The sequence below is a fragment of the Prosopis cineraria genome, unplaced genomic scaffold (genome assembly GCF_029017545.1).
Source record: "Prosopis cineraria cultivar Desert tree isolate PC_DT_omini unplaced genomic scaffold, ASM2901754v1 PC15, whole genome shotgun sequence".
NCBI classification, from domain to species: domain Eukaryota; kingdom Viridiplantae; phylum Streptophyta; class Magnoliopsida; order Fabales; family Fabaceae; genus Prosopis; species Prosopis cineraria.
In genome coordinates this window covers 5,857,846-5,880,583 of record NW_026555346.1, presented here as the reverse complement: position 1 = coordinate 5,880,583, position 22,738 = coordinate 5,857,846, and the positions used below count along the sequence as shown (strand labels likewise).

At 33.8% G+C, this 22,738-nt stretch overlaps 3 protein-coding genes across 8 annotated transcripts; all 3 read left to right on the top strand.

The window, feature by feature from the left end:
- Positions 1-903: 903 nt before the first annotated feature.
- LOC129294147 (uncharacterized) lies at positions 904-4,088 on the top strand. Of its 2 annotated transcripts, none has more exons than XM_054932296.1 (3): positions 904-1,043; positions 1,113-1,351; positions 3,672-4,088. In XM_054932296.1, exons 2-3 carry the CDS (start codon positions 1,213-1,215, stop codon positions 3,911-3,913), a joined length of 381 nt encoding a protein of 126 aa, XP_054788271.1. In that variant the 5' UTR covers positions 904-1,043; positions 1,113-1,212; the 3' UTR covers positions 3,914-4,088. The 2 variants fall into 2 exon arrangements, with proteins under 2 accessions (XP_054788271.1, XP_054788272.1); XM_054932297.1 differs by having other exon boundaries at positions 910-1,043; positions 1,139-1,351.
- Positions 4,089-6,927: 2,839 nt separating this feature from the next.
- Positions 6,928-11,874, top strand: LOC129294284 (glycosyltransferase BC10-like). 5 transcript variants are annotated; one of them, XM_054932513.1, is made up of 11 exons: positions 6,928-7,038; positions 7,752-8,152; positions 9,158-9,256; positions 9,734-9,834; positions 9,920-9,991; positions 10,139-10,229; positions 10,562-10,642; positions 10,752-10,811; positions 10,892-11,014; positions 11,230-11,268; positions 11,364-11,874. In XM_054932513.1, the coding sequence occupies exons 2-11, from the start codon at positions 7,871-7,873 to the stop codon at positions 11,490-11,492; spliced, it is 1,077 nt and encodes a 358-aa protein (XP_054788488.1). In that variant the 5' UTR covers positions 6,928-7,038; positions 7,752-7,870; the 3' UTR covers positions 11,493-11,874. The 5 variants fall into 5 exon arrangements, with proteins under 5 accessions (XP_054788488.1, XP_054788490.1, XP_054788492.1 ...); XM_054932515.1 differs by having other exon boundaries at positions 6,997-7,038; positions 7,786-8,152; XM_054932517.1 differs by having other exon boundaries at positions 7,011-7,089; positions 10,172-10,229.
- A 7,535-nt stretch (positions 11,875-19,409) lies between these two features.
- LOC129294787 (uncharacterized) lies at positions 19,410-22,623 on the top strand. The gene is made up of 4 exons (XM_054933278.1): positions 19,410-19,831; positions 20,469-20,565; positions 20,886-20,945; positions 22,244-22,623. The coding sequence occupies exons 1-4, from the start codon at positions 19,575-19,577 to the stop codon at positions 22,328-22,330; spliced, it is 501 nt and encodes a 166-aa protein (XP_054789253.1). The 5' UTR covers positions 19,410-19,574; the 3' UTR covers positions 22,331-22,623.
- The last annotated feature ends 115 nt before the right edge of the window (positions 22,624-22,738 follow it).

Below are 22,738 nucleotides of genomic sequence, written 5' to 3'. Positions count from 1 at the left end.
TAAACTTTTTTAAAAAACAATGCTATTCTGCCGTTAAAGTTCACCATTTATTCATGTTTGTTTGACTTGACTTACAGGTGGCAAATACTTAACATTTTAAAAATATTATAAAAAGAAGCACATGGCCTCTTATCTTTTTCAATCATCTTTTCCCGCTTCTTCTTCTCTAGTAAGCGCCCCCTCTTATGATCGATCAAGACCTCCACTGCTAAAGACCTCAAACACTCCATTGTCGTGCCTAGAGAAGGAAACCTCACCCAAGACATCGAGGGTGAAAAAGCTTTTAACATACATAACTCTAATGATGAAGAGAATCTAATGATTTAATCTCAAATTGAAGCGAGATAAAATTCTCAAATCTTTAATAAAGCTTGAATGACATTGTCGGGGGAATAGAATCTTCAACCAAGGGCTACCTTAAATTCCCAAATCTTCAACTATAATTCCTTAGATTGAATCAAGCCTTTGGATGGCATCATTATTTACTCTCACGAATCATTGTTGATTCTCAAGCATTCAAGTTCTCATTGATTCTTTCATTTGATTGGGTAAGTTCGATCTGAAGCCAAAAATTTAGATAACTTCGAATTCTTGCCTAAAACCTCATCATCATTGGTTCGATGTTTCTTTTTTTTTCTATAAATTAAAGTTGTATGGATTTATATCTAATTTTTGGGTTCTCAAGCTCTCATGTAAAAATACCTTTATATGCTGCTAATTTAAATTGGTTTTGCAAAACACCGATGAAAAATACCGATGTACTGTTTATTATTCATAAATAGTATACATTTTTATAAATTTTATTTATGTTATTTTTTTTTTGACTTGATATTGATATGTTGATTGGTGATGGTGATTAATATTGAATTAACTTGAAATGAGGTTTGATAAGGCCTGAAAAATCCTTCAACGAGATTGGGCGGGCCTCTGTTAGGCCAGCAACCAGCGGACTCTTTACATTGGCGGGTAAAAGAGGATTCGACTTGTTTCCAGAACGTTCGCCAGCTCAGAAAACTAACGCACATCCAATCGGACCTTGCTTTGTAAGATTATTTTTATTTGCTAGCTTTTGCACGCTCTCATCCCTGTCAGATGATATTAATGGTTCTCAGAATACTCGGTGATTATTCGTTGGAAGACGATTGCCAGAGTTTTGCGGTTAGATTTGTAACCGAAACGTTCCAAAGCTCGAGATAGGATCCGGTCGGACAGATGTCGGCCTACGATAACGTCGTCATTGGAAAATTGAAGCTGAAGGGCAAAGCATTGGATGTCAAGGCCGGTGGGATTAAGAAGAAGAAGAAGAAGCAGCGCGGTAAGAGTCACAATCAGTTGGCTCTGATCAATCAAGGTGAGCATGATGCTCCTTTTCTGTCTTTCAGAATTACTTAATTCAGATGCTATGGGAATTGAATACAAAGTTTGAACAGGGTCAAGCTCAAATAAATCCTGGTTCGGATCTTTCTTTTTAAATTATTTTTCATTTTTGTTACCATTGTTTGGTATTAAAAATGGTGGAAGAGTTGTTTTTGTGTTCCCTAATGTTTGCTTTCTTTAATTGCTTGTTGGTTGAGGGTGTTAAGATATTCTGTTTCGCGAGCGGATTTGAATGTTGGGATTCTCATGCTGATGCTGCAATTCACTGAGAAAAGATTATATTGTTTGCTTTCTTAATGTTTTGGATAGTTAGTTGAAGACTGTTCACGCAACCTATTTCACGAGAAGCTGTGAATCTGGGAATTGTCTTAGCTGAGTAACACTACTGATGTTGCAATTCATGGAAAAATGAATGTATTTGTGATGTTATCTTGTGGCTTCTGTTTTTTGACATAGATTTTGTCGTGTTGCTTCATTCAATAAGGTAACATTTTTTGTGTTGTGTGGGGAAGCGATAAGATAACGTCTCCATTACCGTTTAGAAGAGGGCTGGGGTTATTAGCAATCAATGGTGCCAGATATCTTAAGGCAACTGAGCTATGAGTTGTGGGGGATGCATTTGCCCATTGATTTGCAACATGAGCGTGCAAGGCTGGAATTCTGTTAAGTCGAACAAGTTTGATTTCTTTGGCCTTTTAAATCAACATAGACATTGTGTGCGGCAGGGACGGACCTACTTTGCAGAAAAAAAATTGTATGAAATGATCCAAAAATTTTCTTTGCCCCTTCAGAAAAAAATTCAACTGGCCCTTATTTAAGGAAAAAAATTCATTTCCCTCCTTCAAAGTTTCACTTATCTCTCTAAAAATTTAACTCAAATCTAACTTATATGTTATAATTTCAAATAATGATATAGTTTGAGAATGAAGGAATAATAATTATAAAAAATAATTTTATTTGTTTAAATAAAAAAAAATTTATCACAAAAAAGCCTCTACTACACAAAAGTGGTTAAATTTTATTTATATTAGATAGTTTTATCTAATTCATCATTACAATTTTATGCTTTATGCCTTATTCTCTGATAATTATTTAAAAAAAATTCCCTAATTTAATTTAATAAATATTTAAAATTATGTTTTTTAAAAAATTTAATATTTATCTTAAGTAAAATTTTTGCCCCCATTTTTAAATTTTTCTGGATATGTGTGCGGGGGAGAAAAATTTAAAATCAAACTAAACCTTAAACAAATGATATACTTTACTTTAACTCAAGGGCAAAGTAACATTGAAAGATTGTCCAATTTTTTATTCATCGCATGATGCAGACCTCATTCTATTGAATTTTAGTACGTGAGACATATTTGATTTTTTGTGTGATTTTATTTATTCCTATGAAGTAGGGAATGTAAGGTCATTTCTGCATTGTTGATGGGGGTTCGATAGCTTATGGACTTAATATGGGGACTTTATATGGGTTGTTCTTTTATTTGTATTACTTGGCTTGTGTATCTCCCCTTTCCAATTCAGTTTCAGGAGTGAATCTTTGGAGTTGAATCGTCATAACTGGGGATATCTTTTGATTTAATCTTGTAATATTGGGACCACAAATTTAGATGCATTGCAGCTACTATTCTTCGGTTAATTTGATATAATTTCTTCTGCTGTCTGATGTTATCTTCTATTGTTGCAGCTGCTGTCTCTTCCAGACTTCATAGTCTTTTTTTGAATTTTTATGAGCAAATATTTCAATACTAAATTCGTCTTTATGATCTTAACAAGTTTACAAAAATTAGATCGTGGGTTACTATTCGCGGGTCTGTGAGGAAAAACAAGTCAGGAAAGAGGCATTCTTTTCTTTTGTTCGTGCACCATGCCACAGATATAAGCATACTTTCAGATGATAGTGCAATGCTGCCTATGGCCACATGGCTTCAACTATCACCTTTCAATATGGGGGTAATCGGGTTTTTGTTGGTTGAACAGTTATTTTAGTCACTCCTGTTCTAAATTATTTTGCGTATATGAAATGAAGTTTGTGTGAAATTGAGTCATAATCCATCCAGAAGGTCCATCTCTGTGTGCCTTATACAGCGACTTCCATTATTGAATCCATGATCCAAACAGTTGATGCGAAAAAAACGAAATCTGACAATGTGGATTGCTCTAAAGAATATTTGACCTCAGCTCATGAGCATCGCGTTCTAAGTCAGTTGCCTTCTGCATGAGTTTTGTTTGTCCTGGTTAACAACATATTTTGCTAATGTTATTTTCTTCACTTTGGAGGCTGTTAGGCGGAATTACATTATCCAGCATGGTTGAGGCTGATAAAGATGGTAGCAATGATCAAGCTGCTTCATTTGATGATGCTCTAACACCAGCTGAGAGGCGATTTCTCCAGCAGACTGAAAAACTGGAGCTACAAAGGCTGGCAAAAATGGCAGGCAAGTCACATCGTGATCGGATTCAGGAATTCAATCTGTATCTGGCCAATCTAAGTGAGCACTACGATATTCCCAAAGTGGGGCCTGGCTAGACCCCCTTGTAATCGTCCTTCTCATTCATTTCTGTTTGTATTGCTTGATTAAACTTGACGCGATCTTGATTTAAAATCCGACTGAACTCCACCAATGTGTTGGATGTAGTTCAGAGCTGAAATGGACTGAAGAAAACGTTTTGCAATAATGTTGTCAACGTTTAATGACGTAAAATCTTTTTCGTCGCTACATTTTATCTCACTATCACAGTCAGCACGATGATTAATTTGATCTGGATTGGGCATTCCTTTCCCGTTCGCCCCATTAGCTATTATTAACGAGGCCACTGTTAACTGTGGACTGAAATGGGAAAGTAAATTATTGAGAACTAACATTAATCATTTTATATACTCCATTTGTATTTAAATGTAAGAGAAAACAATTGCATCATACAGTTTAAATAAAGTGGTTAATTTTAATAATTGTATGTGAAAATAAAAAATTGGATTAAGATATTCTTTTATTTAATTTCACTCTTTTTCTTAATTTATTAATTATTAATACTGTCCATTTAAAAGAAAAGGTTCGCTACTCCCTTTCCCAAAAATAAATGCTTAATTAAAAATTATTTTCATTCTTCACCGAAGATGTGCTACTCTCTCTCTATATTACCATGACACTTATCACTTACCATACCCGCTTTCATCGAAAACGTACTATAACTTTGAAAGTAAAATTAAACCAAAAAATAAAATTTGAAAATTGGTGACAATGAGAAAGCAGGTATTTTTAATTTTCAAAATCAGGAGTAGTTGTTTTTATGATTCGCGTGCACATCCAGTTACACATTCAATGAATGTTTTTATGGTTTGTTTGAATTTAAATGTCCCTTAATTGAACGTAGATGAAGACCATGACTACCATATATTTTCATAGTCAAAGGATGAGGACGATGACTTGGACACCAAGTTCTTCGTGGATGAAATAGATGCTACGCATATTTTGTCTATATGGCATTTTATCCTGGACTACTGTATCATTATGAGAGAGAGAGAGGGGGGGGATTCAGTCTTCCATTTTTCAAGCAACGTATGATGGTGTCAAATAAGAATGACCATGCATTGACATGATAAAACAAACATCCAAAAAATAAATGGAAGCAAAAAACAGAAACCAGATGATAGACTGGAAAATAATGGAAGCACCCAAAAAATATACATTCATCATATTTCTTCCACGCCACTGATAAACCTAGTATGAATGAGGAAACCAAGTCTTCAGCATAGTATGATTTTTTATTTTTTCCCTCTGCCTCTCTCTCCATTGTCTCCTTAACCCTCTCTTTTATAAATATAAGCTAGGATTTCTCTCCACAATGACACAATTTTCCAAATCAAAATTTTCTTTTATTTTTATTTGACCATCATTATTATGATTTCCAAGCACTTTCCAATATTTTTTTATCACGAAGGATTTGAAAATCAAATAAAAGAGATTAGCATCTTTGACATTAACAGAGAGCATTTTCAGCAACTGTCAACCTAATTTGCTGGAAAGGGATCAAAGGAAATTTCTTCACTTAATTTTTTTTATTTCATCTTTTTTTTAATTTTTTAAACTGAAAATGAGACTTTAATTGCAAGAACAGAATCATGAGGAATTTTTCATTATTTTTTGGTATTTTATAAAATTTTAAAATATTAACAGTTCAAACCAATTTATTCATAAATTTATAAATAATTTATTATTTTTTATATATCAATCATGTCTTTAAGACATTGCCTAGATTGTTGTACCTTTTGTGCGGGTTAAATTTTACCCATATTTTTAATGTTAGTTAAGTTCCTTAAATTTTGAAGTCATTCTCTGTATTTTGTTTTGTCAATTAATAATCTTTCACTAAAATATTACACTACTCAAATTTAATACTCTTTGCACACTGTAATTTTAAGAGTAAAATTAAAAAAATGACAGATCAGGACCAACAATATGCCAATAAAAATACTTATTTGAAAGATATTACCTGTTTCATTAATGTGTTACAAAAAGTTACTTAACAAGAGATTAATGAAGAGATGAGGGAAAAAATCTCTCCGTTAATTTGGAGGCTCATTCTCTTTATTTTCAATACAAAATTGTAAAATATAAAAAATATTAAAATATTAAATTGAGTGACATAATATTTTAAAAGAAAATCGTTAGTTGATTAAAAAAATTACAAAGAATAACCTAAAAAATTTAAAGAACTCAATACATATTAAAAATATGATCGATATATAAAATATTACAAGTCATCTATGAATTTTTCAAAAAATAGTTTGAGCTATTAATATTCAAAAAATATTTTATAAATTTTGGATAAATATTTATAAATGATAATATTTAAATTATTAAATATTAAAATATTTTAATAATATTTATTAAATTTTATTTTATCAATACTTCAAGGCACCTTACGTTTTTAAAACAATACTTTAGGGTGCTTAGTGTTCTTGAAAAAAATTTAGGATAAATTAATACTAAAGAATATGGTCAAAGTTTTGCCTGTCTTTGCGTGTAAGATGCATTTGCCACGTCAACAAAAAAATAGTAAAGTTAATGATTGTTTAACAGACAAAACTTTTTGCTCTTAAAAAAACTAGTTCAAGAGCAAAATTATTTAGAGTGTCTAGCGCTCCATAAAAAAAATTTAAGAATACAAATATACCTTAACCCTAACAAACCCTAACAATTGAGATAAAGTTGAGGAAAAAAAATTTACTGTTCTTATTTTTAATTTGTTTGGTGAAATTTTGAATATCATTTTTCATCTTTCGTCCCATTTTTTACTCCCATATTATATCCCAACAGACTCCACTCTTTTATTATTATTTTTTGGTTAATCAGACTTTGTTTTATTGTCTTTGGCCAACCACTTGAAGTTACTATTATGTAGTTACGGTTACAGAAGTTGTTATTTGTAAAAAAAAAAAAAAAAATGCTAGAACTTATTCTCCTCTCCCCTATGATAGGTACATAAATATACAGGGACGATATTGCTATGTGACGTGGCAAAAGAACCGGCTTTTGCTCCCCCGTCTTCGTTTCTTTTGGCAAATTTGAGTCAGCATATGAACGACCAAAGACACAACGACGCTTCTTTTCAAAAACCACGATCAAACATACTTTCTGGATCTTCATCATTGTGAGTTCCTTGATATCGCAATTTTTTTGGATCCCCTGCATTGGGTTAGAGGTACTAATATTCCTGAACGGCGTTGGGATTTGGATTTCGATTGTCCGTAATTGTTGATAATGAATCAATTGTGTTTGCGAAATGCCACGCTTGTACGCATAATCAGTAATGTAATGGGTTTTTATTCACACATAAAAAAAGAGTAATGTAATGAGTTTCTTAAAAAAAAAAAAAAGAGTAATGTAATGAGTTTCTTTTCTTTTCTTTTTTTTTTGAATAGATAAGGCAGGCCAAAGCCTGAAGTAGAATGTAATGAGTTTCTTAAAAAAAAAAAAAAAAAAGTAATGTAATGAGTTTCAGTTGTCAGTGTCATTTTTTTGTTGTTCATAGATCTTCATCGCTTTGTTGATCGAGATGCTTCAAGTTTCAAATCACGGCTAACGTACCTTATCGCAATAACAATTGTCTGGTAACAATGCCGCGTCTGGAATATGTAACAAACGCATCACGTCCATAATTAAATCTTGAAATTATGATGTATTATTAATGAACTGATGATTTTGTACGCCACTCTTCCCTTCCTGTAACTGCTAAGTGATTGATAATTACATTTGTTCAGCGACCAAAACCAGTTCCTGAAGCTTTGTATTTATTTCATCTTTCTAGTAATTGATATAAATTATTCATGGCCTTTTCTTTTCTCTTTTTTTTTTTTCCCTTAGGAATAATGATAGTATGTCGGCATTAATATGATAGGGGGAAGGTTCCAAGGTGTCCTCAACTTGGATGAAGAAAGTAAATGCATGGCTGTAAGGTGTAAGAAAGCTTCTCAATTCTGATCATGGTGGGGGCAAGAAATCGGTTGCTTTTAAGGAGGCATTCTAGGACTATCGTAACAATTTGTTTAGTGATCATTTTCCTTGTTGCTGCCTATATTTATCTATCCAATGATACGCCTCCGAATGCTTTTCCTCAAATAACTGATTATGAGATTGAATCTCGGGTTGTTAATGAGGAAATTCTGAAGATTTCACCTATTGAAACCAAGAACCCCAAGGTTGCCTTTTTGTTTATGACTCCAGGTCCATTGCCGTTTGAGAAGCTCTGGCACACATTCTTTGAAGTACGGCATTCTTGTTTCATAATCTTTGCTTTCTTGTTTACCTTCACGAGCATGATTCTATCTTTCATTTCCTGACTTTACTTCATTTTATCTGTACCATTTTTTATGGTATTAGATGTGTATTCAGGTTTTCAGAGTAGTCTTAGGCTTATGCATATAAGGCTGCGGCAAATTTTTTTTTTTTTTGGAGGATTGAATTGAAGTCATCTTATCTTGAAAAGTAATTGTGTTACGTTGTTCTTTTTGGATTCTGGGATGGATTTTAAATAAGCCACAAATGAATGGACAAGTAAAAGCTGTCTGGTTCTTTGTGTTGCTATTGTTACAGTAACAGATATGTGTAAGAAGACGAGAGCTTTCTTCAGAAAAGGGGATGTGTTATGGGTGGCTATGACTGGTGTCTCGGGATTAACTAGAGTCTTGAAGCATTATGATTCTTGTGGCACAAAGCCACTGACTGATTGACCATGAGTTTATAACCTGGAAATTTGCGAGAAACTTATTCTCACTTAAATGAGTGATGGACAGAATCTGATTCTATCATCTATAGGTGGAGAAAGATTCTTTCTGTTTGTTTCTCCATGGTTTTTATTTCACATTGAATGATTAATTTGTATGATCAAGTCATAAGCTGCAATAATTTAATTACTAGTTAATTATTAAAGAAAAGCACCTAGCTATGAATCAACGAGATCTTTTTACCTTTTAAGAGGATGTGCCTCTATTTTCCTTGTATCTCCCCAATTTTCCTTGTGTTATGTTTGCCTCATATTGTTCAGATGCGATGACATGATAAATCAAGTTTATATGGTGAAATTTAGCATAGAAAATACTTATCTCAAAATGGTGTATGGTGTTACTGATGGTTAAAGTGGATTTATTCTAAGGTGAATTTCTTTTTTTGGGTAAAACATGGCTTCATTTTGCAACTCCTTTCATTTGAATGATATAGAGGAATGTTTAAGTCCTACTACTTATTTGAATTCTAGTAACAACAAACTGCAGGGTCACGAAGGCAAATTCTCTGTTTATGTGCACACATCGAAGGAAAAGCCAATACATAAGAGCCGCTATTTTGTTGGTAGAGAAATTCATAGTAAACCGGTATGGGGAATAGCATATGCTTTGACTATACAAGTTACTTGTTCCTTCTGTGACAATTCAAAGTAACTAGTTGTGGTTGCTGTCATCTGAAATGAATCTCGGCATTCAAGGGATATGAAAAATCTGGCTGTTATAGATCTTAATGTATGCAATGACACTTGGTTGAATATGTGGCATTGTCGTATAACTATTGTGATGTTCTTGTAATAGTGTAAATGGAATTTTTGTGAAATTCATTGTTGAGGTCTCAAATGCTAATGCTAGATACCCTCACATTTTTTAAAAATAATTTTAGGCATTGTTTCGGGATCAAGAACCGCGTTACAAATGCGGGGGGGGGGGGGGGAACTTGCAGATTGTCCTCTAATCTAGTGATAACTTTCTTTAGTACTTGATTTCATGACACTTAGCTGTGAATGGTTTATGAAAAAGAAGGCAAGAATCTAAGTCTTAAAACCTACTTTAAAATCCTAACAGGTAGGTTGGGGAACAATTTCCACGGTTGAAGCAGAAAGGAGACTTTTGGCAAATGCACTTTCAGATCCTGATAACCAACATTTTGTTTTGCTATCGGACAGGTTTTTAGTTATTTAGTTGTTTTTGTTTACCTGTGCTTGTTTAAAGACTCAATTTGGTTAATTATATTTTGAAATTTTGTTTCAGTTGTATACCGGTGCGTAGCTTTGACTTTGTGTACAATTACTTCTTGTTAGCAAATGTCAGCTTTATTGAATGGTAAGGCAACTTAAAAGCAACTTCTATTGTTAAAGTTGATGGAAGTTATGTTAAATTTGTCAGAAATATTTGTCGCTGCAGAGCTTTTTGGTGAAAATTTGACCTAATCTTTCTTTATTTGTCTTCCTTACTTCCCCTCAAAAACAGTTTTGTGGACCCTGGTCCTCATGGAAATGGCAGGTACATAGAGCATATGTTGCCTGAAGTAGAGATGAAAAATTTTCGAAAGGGGTCACAGGTATGATGTTTACAAATGATGAGTACCGGGATCATATGCTTCCAGTGACATGCCATTTCATTGCTTGGTCTCCTGATTACCTGTGTCTATGATTTCTTTATCCAATGACCTCACTCCATGCTCTGCATTGTACCTTTTAGAGTGACCATGCAAATATTATTAATCTCAAGTATCAAGAGCATATTCATGTCCATAGAGCATAAGGCACTTATTGCAAATATCTAAAAAACTGCATGAGAGTTCCGTGCTTTCACAAATTGTTTTGGCAGACGATATGGCAGTTCAGTACTTAAAGTAGGGCAATTGAACTGTCTTTCACGTTTGTGGTGCAGTGGTTTTCAATGAAACGGCAGCATGCTATAATGATCCTGGCTGACAATCTTTACCTCACAAAGTTCAAGTTTCATTGCAGGGTACTATTTTACTAACAAATATATGATGAAGTTTTTAGGAAGAAGCATGAAATTTGGCAGCTTATTTGACAAACATCCTACTGTTTTCGTTGTTCTAAAACTTTTGCAGCCAAAAATGAACGGACGAAACTGCTATGCCAGTGAGCATTACTTGCCAACATTTTTTAACGTCAGTGCACTAATCTCTTCTTATTCTTCTGCAACGATAAAATGTCAGTCTCCTTGCCAATTCATTTGGTTTGCGCTCAGATGTTTGATCCAAGTGGAATAGCAAACTGGTCAGTAACATACGTAGATTGGTCTGAGGGAAAGTGGCACCCCAGATTATTCAAGGTTCAGGATGTTACTTCTAAGCTTCTGAATGCCATATCGGTATGTGACTAGAGCCTCGCTATTTTTCTATTCTTCCACTGGTTTTATATGGCATGTCACTCAATGTGAGAGAGAAATATTTTATATATATATATATATATAGAGAGAGAGAGAGAGAGAGATTCAGAAAGTTTATTTGATACTTTGGATTCCAGTGTTTAAATTGTCACTTTCTTCCCTCTCTTCATCTAAAGATATAATCTCATTCACTGCAGTCGATGGATGAAAGTGTACATTATACGAGTGATTCAAAGGTACAAGCCTCGATTCTCAGTGCAGTGATAATGTTTCGGCTTTTGCGAAAGCAATGTCATGATACTACTAGTTTTGAACCTTATACGCCTTGCAGAGATCAGTGATGATCACACCATGCGTTTGGAATGGGTCGAAACGACCTTGCTATCTGTTTGCTAGAATCTTTTACCCTCGAACTCTGGATAGATTGATGCACCTTTTCTCCAATTTTACAACATTCTGAATTGATAAGATTCGCGCCAAGTCTCACATTCCAGCAGCTACTTGAATCTCTGAAGGAAGATATAGCAGCTGATTCAACCTTACAATTTTTCACTTTTCTGATGATTATTTACAGTGTAGAAAACTATAAAACAAAGATGAAAATTTTGTATATTTGACAAGAAAGGAGGGAAAGAAGTTTTGATCTTACAGGATTTTACCCTGGAAGAAAGGTGGTTGCGTGACCTTGATGCATGGACGAGTATCAGCAACCATGCATCACATGCTACTTTCTGAATGGCTCAGTATGCTGTTGTTCAATGTGCTTGTACGATTCAAGTGTGTCTTAAAGAAATTTTGATCTGAAACCTTTGACGCAATTATTGAGTTTGTTGTTTAAATTATCTTGACATTTCATTGTTGTTATAGCAGTAAGCAATCAGATTGTATTACATACATTATAATAACTATTTGATTCTTGCCCAGAGACGAGCCCGTATTAATGAAATGCAAGCAATGGAATACATTTACTTATAAATACGTCTAGGTCCCAACTCCCTAGAGCTAGAGACGAAAAAAAAAAAATCTTCTTTCCGTCTAAGTCCGTCACGGGATCCTTGATAAGAGATTTGGTTTACCTATGTTCTAGGTATCATGATGGCATAGTATGATTTTTTTCCCTTACCAAATCCAAGACCAAGGTTTCATTTCTTAACATGAGATAGGGGGCAAGGATTTTGAAGCAGGATCGAATAAATGGGTAGCTGTCCTAAAGTCCAGAATTTCAGATGGGTAGCTACATCGACAAAGCCGTCTATGCCAAGCAATCTGATTCATATGTGGATCAAACTCTGTGAGGAATTTGACAGGCCCTTGGACGGCTTCCGTCTTTTTTTTTTTTTTTGCAAGGCTATGATAGGCCGGGCTACAGTTGGTGTATCTATCCCTCCTCTCTTCTGGCTCTAGCTTTGGTCCTTCATAGTAGCAACAGACTTTATTATTTCACTCATATGCAAGGACTTTTTGCCTACTCACCCATGAGTCAAGTTGCTTTTCCAAGATGGGCTGTGTTTTTTTTTTTCCTCTACAACTTACCTAGATGCTAATTTAAATCTTTCCATTGGCTTAACCTCAAACATATCTCCATCTCCCATTAACATACCATTAACATAACACTGCTTCCACCTTTCCTTGCAAATCTAAAGTCAACATTTAAGACTCCCGACCTGGATAATTCATCTAACTCCTACATAATTGCCAGTCTCCTTGACCAACCCAAGCCGTCCAATCCCCTAGGGATTTGAAAAAAAAAAATCATCCAGCTCTAAAAAAATCAAAATTATCTCCTCTGGCTCCATCAAAATTTCTGTTGCTACAAATAACCTACCCAATGAAACTACACCATTCCATACCCTATACTCCAAAAAAGCCCCGAACCATCTCTGGCAAACAATCCAATTCCCCTAGCAATTCATAATCCAACCATCTCGACAACTTCATCATCTTTGGTTCCTAGTATGTCTTCTCCAATCAGGAAAAGACAGATCAATGCAAATTGGACTGTAGATCTTGTCAACAAGAAGCTCAAGATTGTCTGCTCCTCCAGCAACAACAAAATGGCTAAGCAAGCGGCCAAAAAGAAGCTTCCAAAAGAGCCATGAAGGTGATCAGCTGGAACTGTCGTGGTCTTGATAAGGTCACGACAGTTTATAGGCTTCAGGAGCTAGTCAAAGTTCGCAAGCCTGATTTTCTCTATTTATTTGAAACTAAGATCAGCTACCTAGCAACCTCATCTGCATTATCTTTTAATTACTTTAAGACTAGTTTTGGTACGGATGCAGTAAATAAGGGGGGGGGGAATTTTGCGGCTTGGACGAGTGATTATGATGTTGATGTTCTTTATACTTCCAAGCATATCATCTACTGTAAAGTTAGGCAATCCTTCCCCAGTAATGAAAGCTTAGTGACTTCTGTTCATGGTCCTCCTCCTTCTCTTTGCTATAGATATCAACTCTGGGATTGTATTTCTTCAGTCAATCAACATATCAATATCCCTTGGTTATTAATTGGTGACTATAACCAAGTTTTGGCCCCATCTGACAAAATCAATTCCAATCCTTCAACAAGTGGCAGTGCACAATTCCAAGAATGTCTCAAAGTAAATCAATTATTACTTGTACACCAAGTTGGTCTAAGTTTCACTTTGACTAATAACAGGAAAGTTGACAAAATCGTAAGAGAGAAAATTGATCTAGCACTTTGCAACAGCTTATGGCAGAATGCCTTTCTCTCATGTTCAAAATCTCCATATTGCTGCATCTGATTATTCCCCACTCATCTTCTCCACCACTTCTCCTGCTCATAAAAAGGCTATAATCAAACGTTTTGAGCCTCAGTGGCATCACTTTGAAGATTGTTTTGGGATCATTCGTCATGTTGGGTGTCTTCTATTTCAGGATCTCCATCTTTTTAGGTCCACGCTAAGCTTGCCAAAACTCTTTCATCACTATATTCTTGGAGCAAGAACTCAATTGGAAATATCCCTAGAAGAATTAAAATCCTAGAAAAGGAAATATTGGATATTTCAAATCTCCTTTCCAATTCAAGTGATCTTATGGTCCTTGAGACTTTTTTTAACAAGAAGCATCACCTTGAATCCTTATATAACTGCCAGCATAGCTATTGGAAGCAAAGAACCAGATTGAAATGGTCTGTAGAAGGAGAAAGAAATGCCAAAATTTTTCATTCGATGGTCTCAAGAAGGGAAGTTCAAATTTTTTGCATTACATCATGAAAAATGATAATACTTGGACTGATGATCAAAAGGAAATTCAAAACCTTACATGGCACCACTTTCATGAATTATACTTTCATCATAACTCTTTGAATCACTTGCAAATTCTTCATCAGCCGAACCATGTGAATACACCATCTCTTACGGACATGGAAAGCATCAGCCTTCTTACACCTCCATCGCTTCAGGAAATTAAGAGTGTTATTTTTGGACTCCCAAAAGAAGGTTCAGATGGTTTTCATGCTTTTTTTATCAAAAGAATTGGAATTTGGTATGTGATGATTTACAAGAAATGGTTTAACATATTTGGCATTTGGAGCATATACTTTCGGCTGTGACTAGAACCTTTATAACTTTAATTCATATAAGTCGGGTAGAATTCGGAGTTTCAAAGATCTCAGGCCTATTAAGTTTATGTAATACAATATATAAGATTTTTTCCAAGATCCTCTGCAGCAGGTTGAAGAGTAATTTGCATAAACCGATTCATCCTCATCAAAATGATTTTCTGAAGGGTAGATTGATCTCAGATAATATTCTCTTAGCAGCGGACTTAATGCACCAGATTCACCATGCGTCCAAGAGAAGAATTAAATTAGGGGCAATCAAGATTGATTTTTCCAAAGCTTTTGATAAGCTATCATGGGATTTCACTACAGCTACTTTGAAAAGAATAAATTTCCCAGTAAAATGGATTAATTTAATCCTTGCGTGTATTTCTAGAATGGAATATCATTTTCTCTTTAATGGAAGCTTATCTAATCATATCTGCCCTACTACAGGTATTTGCCAAGGTGATCCCTTATCTCCTTACCTCTATATTATTACAGCAAATGTTCTATGTTGTCTTATTTTGGACCAAGAAAGGAACGGAAATTGGAATGGAATTAAAATCCGCGGATCTGTAATACCTATTTCACATCTACTTTACGCTGATGATTCCATTATATTTTTTGAATGCACGGATAGTTCAATCACTGCCATTCAAGGGGTTATAAAATACTATTGTGTATTATCTACACAAGAAATCAATTTGCAAAAATTGACTCTTATATTCAGTCCAAGCACATTATAATGATAAAAAGAAGACATGGAGTTTACAGCTTGGTATTCCTGTCTCTAGCTATCTTGGTAAATATTTAGGAACATGGGTATTTTCATACAGAGACAGGAATTTGGTTTATAATGAAGTTCAGGGAGCTATTAATAAAAGATTAGCAACCTGGAAAATCTCACTTCTTTCACATGCCTCTAGATTAGCATTGTTTAAGTCAGTTCTTTTAGCCTTTAATATCTACATGCTACCTTGCTTCAAAACCCCTCAAACAATATGCGATAAGATTAATCTTCAAATAATTGATTTCTTTTGGGGGTTATCAGATGGAAAAAAGCGGAGGTATCTTTGTAACCAAAACACTCCTTTTAGAAACATTAAAGAAGGAGGTCTGAGACTTAGAAGAATGAATTTAGTTAATCAAGCTTTGTTGGCCAAACAAATCTGGAGGCTTATTAATGTTGAAGATAATTCCCCTATTATTCCACTCTTCGGAGGAAATACCTGGATTTATCTTCCTCAACAGCAGTCAAACAACCACATAATACTTCCTAGATTTGGAAAGGAATTTTGAGCTGCTCTGATCTAGTCGGTTCTAATTTAAAGTGGAGAATAGGTAATAGGAAATCTGTTTTGATTAATTCCCCTTTTTAGATCCTTGGCAAATAAAAACTTTATGAGAATTACATCAACACTAGAGTTTCAGATCTCATGACTTACTCTTTAAATCCTTTTAAGCAAGTGGAATGGAATGTTAGTCCGATCACCAGTTTCTCGAATGCACTCAACTTGTGTCAATCCTTATCAATCCCTATCTCCTTTATGGAAAGTAGGGACAAATTAATTTGGTCAACTCATAGGTCAAGCTCTTACACTGCTAAAGAAGGTTTCAAGATCCTTTTCCATGGCAATCAGCAATCTGACCCTTTCTAGAAATTCCTTTAGAAACTTAAGCTCCTGAAGAAAAAGCTGCTTTTTGTGTGGAAGCTACCTAACAGAAGCTATCCCATTCTTGGACATTCTATCTACTCATCATTTAAGTAACACTAAATATCGTGTTTTCGATAGAGCTAGTAATTCAGATGAAACGAACTTATTCAGATCAGATTCAATTTGGGTCGGGCTTAGAATATTCTATCCCTTCTACAAAGCTCATATAGTTAAGTTCAGCTTTAACACCTTCGAACTTTGGGCTTAGTCGGGGAGGCCCGAATACCAAACTTTTTTAAAATATTTTTTAAATCAATTTTAATTTTTAAATAATTTTGTTAAGTATAAAATATTATTTTAAATTTAAAAGAATAAAATAAAAATACTAAATTTTTAACCTTGTACTTAAATAGCTCTGTTTCTATTTCGTTGTATTATATGTAATTTATTCATGAATATTTATTTTACTTGTAAATTAATGTATTAGCTATTATCTATTTTTTATATTTTAATTGAATTATATATTTTTTTAATTACGATTAAGTTAATCTCAATTTAATTACAGTTAAACTGCTAACTTAAAATTATTATTCCAATTAGTTTAAAATTTTTAATAACTTTTGGGGAGGCTATACTTTTTGTTTTTAAGAATATAAAAAATAACCATCATTATATTATATAAATAAAAACATTTAATTATGAGTGAAATGTTTTTTTTGAATTATTTTTCTTTAACTTTTTATATTTTTTAACTTTTACATACAAGGGATTTTTACTCTATTTTATTCTTAATTTTTAACCAAATTTAACGTAGACGGTAACTAAATAATTATTCAAGAATATTCTATTTATTATTTTTATTTAGTAATAGAGTTGGGAATTCATATATGCCGAATTTTATTTTTAAAATTATTTTTAATTTTATTTTTACTTTAAAATTAATCATATTATTTTATAAAAAAATATGAAATATATTTTTCTTGGATACACAAATGATGTATAGATTCAAAAAAATTTTAAAAAATTAGTTCTTAAAAATAAAAAATTAATACTAAAAGATATTTAAATAATATTTTGAAATATTTTATTGATTAAAAATAATAAAAAAATGAAAATATAAATATTTAATTTTTTAAAAAAATATAGTAGTGCACCCAAATATATAGTATATTAGTATAAAATGATATAAAATTTAAAGAATTAATGAATATTTATTATATTTTATATATTTTTTAAAAAGTTTATTTTTTGTTCTAGTATACGGACTAAGCCTTAATTTTTCTTAGGCCTATTCGAGCTGCCCAAATAGGCTTAAATATTTAAAAAATAATATTTTTTTTTGAGTTTGATTTTAAATTTTTTTAATGTGTTTGAGCTGGCCTGTCGAGATTAGTCTAAATTATTGGCTTTAGTTTTCGGATGCAATTAACTGGAGACAATTCATCACTTTTTCCTACAATGTCCTTTTTTAAGAGCAATATGATTTGGTACATTTTCTATTAATTCCATTGTTCTATTCGAAGGAGAGTCTCTGAGAAAGGTCAAGAATTTACTTTTCCTCCCCCTTCGAAGTAACCATGACAGAATGCCCTTGAAAGCCATTCTAAACATCAATTCAATATGGGACAACAGGAATTTTGTCCTACATTATGGCATCAGTCCCAAGCTAGACAGAACAGTTCAAGAAATTGAAAATAAATTAACTTATCCAGTAGATATTTGCAACCTAATTCCTTTCAAGGAAGATGATAAATCAAATTCAGAACACCTATCTTTCAAGGATTTATTTTCACCACCGCAACACATTCATATAGCAGATTGGTTTCTTCAGTGCAAGAAACAAAAGAAAAAGAAAGAGATGATGGTGCTGCATGCAAACTCTGTCTTGGGCTATAGACAGAATACCTGGAGTGAATAATCAGAGCTTTGCCTCGGCCTGTCTTCGGAGAGCTTTGGCTTTGGATCGAAAATATGAAATCAAAATTTCCCTCGAAATAGCATAAATTGAAAGAATATGCATTTCCAGTAAGTTGTCTAATTGCAAGTCAGAGGATGCATCTACCTCTGTGATAGCTGAAGACCTTTTATCTTTACTTTCTTCCTCCTTCTTTGTTTCCCCCTTTTTTTTTGGGGTAAAATTCCTTGTTTCCTTTTTGTTTGAAAAATTAGATTGCACGGACTCTTGTATCTGGTTTCCACGTCAGATACTTCGTTTGTATAAACCTCTCTTGCTAATGTTAATTAAGTATCTTTTGACAAAAAAAAAAAAAACACAGGATGGAGGCCACGTGAATTATATTTTGCTGTGGTTGCTTATATGTCTATATTTTACAAATTAAATTAAATATTATATTCCTGTAGTTTATTCTTTATAAATAAATAAATGAATGAAGCATCGTTTAATTATGTATGATGTTAAAAATTAATAAATTAAAAGTAAATTTTAACTTTATATAGTATTGATATATTAACTATTTTTAATAAAACAGGATACATCGATTTTCAGTAAAAAAAATTGGATCTCTTATTATTTTAGAGTGAAATTGGCTTTTCATCAATATTTTTTTTGTGGGATTTTCATTTATTATTACAGTAAAAGTCATACCTGACGCCAAGTTAAGACAAGATATAATATGCCGTACACCGACAGTGGATGCTGGAGACAAGGGATCGGTAAAAAATGTGCCGTGGAGGGTAGAACGATTAACATGATGACGACGGTGTTGTGTGTACTATTGTTCAATAATATTTCTGTTTCCAAATATATAATAAATCTCTTTAGATTTTTTATACTTTTATTTACGCGTGTTTTTATTAATTATAAATAACTATAAAATAAATTAAGTACGAGTTTAGAAACATGAAAAGAATTTCATCATAACATATTAAGTATTAACTGACTGTATTTCTTAATTTTTAAAACACTCATTATCATGCATTCCCATTTCCCCCCAAAAGAAAGACCCAAATCAACGCCGCTTATTGGATTGAGCAGAATCTGAAAGGGTCCAATTCATATGAAATGGGGATCTCAGCTGGTGTTGTCCGTTCGATTTCCCAACCTGTCAGTGACCGATCATCAAGGGTCTAGATCCTTCGCCAAACATCACACCACATCTCAACCCTCCCTTCAAATTCAGAGTCGCGGCAAAGGGCGCCTTTATCTCATTCCTGATTTCTGAGTGCCTAGTCTGCTTCAGCGATAGCATCTCATATTTTCATGAATCACCCCCTCAGTATATATCTATCATCTAACATCAATCAGGGCCAGAGCTTGGTGATTTTCTTGTGGAAGAAGCATTAACTATAAACTAGGGTTCTCCGCTATGGCTCCCAGAAAACCCAAGGGTCTGCAAGAACAGCCTACTGCGATTTCGTCCGTCAGGGTGACTCGTGCTACGACTAAGCGAGCTGCCAAAGACTCTGTTTCTGTCTCTGCTGCGGCTGAGTTGCCGGAAAAGAAGACCAAGAAGCCGAAGCTAGCCGGCAAGGGAAAGCCGAAGGAAGGCCGAGCAGAGAAACCCGAAGCTGGTTCAGCTAGTGCTGCTGATGGGTCGAAGCGGACTATCGTGATTGAGCACTGGTATGCAGAAAGTTTCGTTTTTGGCTATTTGCCCTGTTCTGACTTATTTTTTTTCGTATCTCATCGCTTATTTATTTATTCCTTACTCTCTGGGTTCTGGTGAATGGCTACCAAAGTGTTCTTTTATAAAAGACAAAGAGGAGCGCAAGGAGGGTTTATTGTTTATGAGATGTGAATATTTTGATTTAGGGCATTTCTGCTGGTGTCGGTAATGCCTAAACTTGTTAGGAAGATGAGGTGAGAGCTCAAGATTTAGTTCCTTGAGTAATATTGACTCAAATATTCATTTTTGGACCGCATTGTTGTATACCTTGTTTCTGTTTCTTCTTTGGTGCTTGCAAATATGGATTTTTTTTTTTTTCCGATTGACCAAAATAAGTCGACATTTGAAGCTCCATTATACGCTGAAATGTTAGTCAATTACCCAAAGAGCGTTGTTAACAGGCTAAAGACATTTTTTTTCCTTTGTGTTCTTGACTGTCTGAGTCCTCCGATATTTTTATTAACACGAGTCCTGGAATTCCGACTCGGCTACTAGCCATCGGATTTCAGTGAAATTTGTGTTTTTCCAGTTTCATTTGAAGTTGATATCCTTTTCTTGAACAATGCTGATGATTAAGAATTTGGCTTTCATTAGTAAACAGTGCAATTCATTCAAAACGAGAGCCAATCAGGTGAAAGAAGGTCTTGAGAAAAGTGTTGCTGGGATCTTGGTGATATTGAACCCTGAAAAGGTATGCTGCGAGAACTGTTAATTTTGGCTTCTTTTTTTTTTTTTGGTCGATTCATTTGATGAAGCTGAATGCTTGATCATATTTTTATTCAAATGGGAAATCCAAATGTGGAACACTAGTTATATATGGATGCTAGGCAATTTGCATGTTGGAGAGGAAAGGCGTTGGTAATTTTTTATTCTTACCTTTAGGTTTTGTAGCTTTGTTTTTTCTGTGGCATGTATATTGTTTATGTCATGCTATGGGAATGACTATTATGTATTGATCTTGTTAATTTATTATTGATTGTTGATTATGCCTCTGATTTCTGCTTTGATCAGCCAAGAAGAGGTTGCTTTGAAATAAGAGAAGAAGGAGGTGAGAAGTTCATTAGCCTCTTGGTGAGTACCATTATAACGTTATCAAACTCAAGTAACTTGAATAATTGTTGCTACTTTCTGTATCTGATTGAACGGAGTTTTGATTTGAATGTGTCTTTCCCAACTAGTGCTCAGATGAAATTCCCTTTGGTTTTCTCATAGTAGATTGAGGCTAATTTGTTTCTCGTGAATCAAGTATGTTGAAGGGATTTATAGAGTACCTTCCCATTTAGGCTTAAACATTTGGTAATGAATGTGTTTTTAAGTCCCATATCAAGAGAGATTTAGAAGCTTCATGAAAAGGTCTAATTTGTGGAAATTTTAGAACTGGTTTGTGATCTTGGATGTAGGTTCGTTCTAGATGTTAAATCATCTTAGATATTGCCTTGTGTGCATGTGCTCGTTTTTCCTTGTGTTATTGATGAAATCCTAACAATAGGTATTAAAGTCATATTATTTTTGGATTATGGAGAAGATTGAAAGTAGCAGTGTCACATCAATGGCTTTTGAAGAAAGGTATTTAATCGGAATCGGAATTTATGAAATATCATGAATGTATTGGAGGAGGACAAGTGAAAATCGTCCCAAAGAAAATGAATTCCTAGTTGTGGAGGGTTTTATTTTATGACTTGTGAGGTGCGGTGAAGCAAATCTTTGTTGTTTCCTCCTTGTAGAAGCTCGATGTATCAATGTCATTTCTCTAAACCTCTGAGTGTTGACAAGAGATTCTCAACTTTAGCAACTAACAAGTGCTAGTTCTAGAAGAAAGAGCTATGACCACGTAAACTCCAAACTAGACCCAATAATATTATATATCAGATAGCTAAAACGAGAAAAAAAAAAAAGAAATTCTAAACTGTAATTCCTTGTGCAGTGCAGTTTTTACTGTGTAGTCCTTTTGTTTCAGAATAATTGTTGCCATAGAGTTTTAAAATAATTATTGCTTCAAAATCTAAATGAAAAATCATTTATGTATTATTTTACTTTGTCACTGAAAATAATAATCGATGGGGCTCAAGTGTTATAATATTTTACTTGTTAACATAAGATTATTTTAGTTATATATCTTAGATTTTGTTAAAATCAGTAGTTTTTTTTAATTTATATGAATAGCGTCGAATAATCATTTCAAAATGGAGAGAGTAAATAAATTTGGGAGTTCTTAATAAAGCTCACTGCAGTTGTATAACCATGCTTTATATATCAATATATCGATATTCAGCATAAAATTTGTAAGTTGTTTTGCTCAAGAGTCATAAATGTTGCATTTCATATCGCACTAAACCTACGTCTAGTGTTGCTGACATGTCTTGTTGCAGGACATGAAGCGTCCGTTTACACCAATGAAGCAATTAGATATGGAGAAGGTGATAGCAGATATCATTGACAAGATTAACGACAATTGACGACCTCTCAGACAACGGATGAATTGCTGATCCAAATCCAAGTGATTTTTGGGGGCATGGCTTTGTGCCCACCCTAGATTATAAATGTCCTGATGAAAGCAATATTTTAGCTAGACTTGTCTGATTCTATTGTGATTTTTTAGATCCAAGTAGCATGAAAAATGAGTCTTGTATTTGTTTTTTTGTTTTTTTTTGTTTTTTTGTTTTTGGGTTGGCAAACATGAGATGCGAGAGCTGAGATTGTGGTTTTTGGTAAGGTTTTGTTGATGTGCATCCACATCAAATTCCATGGATATGTTGCCTGCCAACTCACTGCTCTTTCTAAATGTTTGGATTTCATGCAGTGTTGTTACCTTGCTCAACAAGCTACAGCCTTTTAAAGGGCTGCAGACGCTTAAAAAATAGCAA

What these genes read in the sequence shown, in the direction of transcription:
- LOC129294147 (XM_054932296.1), top strand. Translation starts at nt 1,213, where the DNA reads ATGTCGGCCTACGATAACGTCGTCATTGGAAAATTGAAGCTGAAGGGC. An exon ending in GTTGGCTCTGATCAATCAAG is followed by an intron (nt 1,352 to 3,671) that starts GTGAGCATGATG and finishes GGAGGCTGTTAG; the next exon opens with GCGGAATTACATTATCCAGC.
- LOC129294284 (XM_054932513.1), top strand. Translation starts at nt 7,871, where the DNA reads ATGGTGGGGGCAAGAAATCGGTTGCTTTTAAGGAGGCATTCTAGGACT. An exon ending in AGCTTCTGAATGCCATATCG is followed by an intron (nt 11,015 to 11,229) that starts GTATGTGACTAG and finishes CATTCACTGCAG; the next exon opens with TCGATGGATGAAAGTGTACA. An exon ending in ATTATACGAGTGATTCAAAG is followed by an intron (nt 11,269 to 11,363) that starts GTACAAGCCTCG and finishes TACGCCTTGCAG; the next exon opens with AGATCAGTGATGATCACACC.
- LOC129294787 (XM_054933278.1), top strand. Translation starts at nt 19,575, where the DNA reads ATGGCTCCCAGAAAACCCAAGGGTCTGCAAGAACAGCCTACTGCGATT. An exon ending in ACTATCGTGATTGAGCACTG is followed by an intron (nt 19,832 to 20,468) that starts GTATGCAGAAAG and finishes GGCTTTCATTAG; the next exon opens with TAAACAGTGCAATTCATTCA. An exon ending in TGATATTGAACCCTGAAAAG is followed by an intron (nt 20,566 to 20,885) that starts GTATGCTGCGAG and finishes TGCTTTGATCAG; the next exon opens with CCAAGAAGAGGTTGCTTTGA.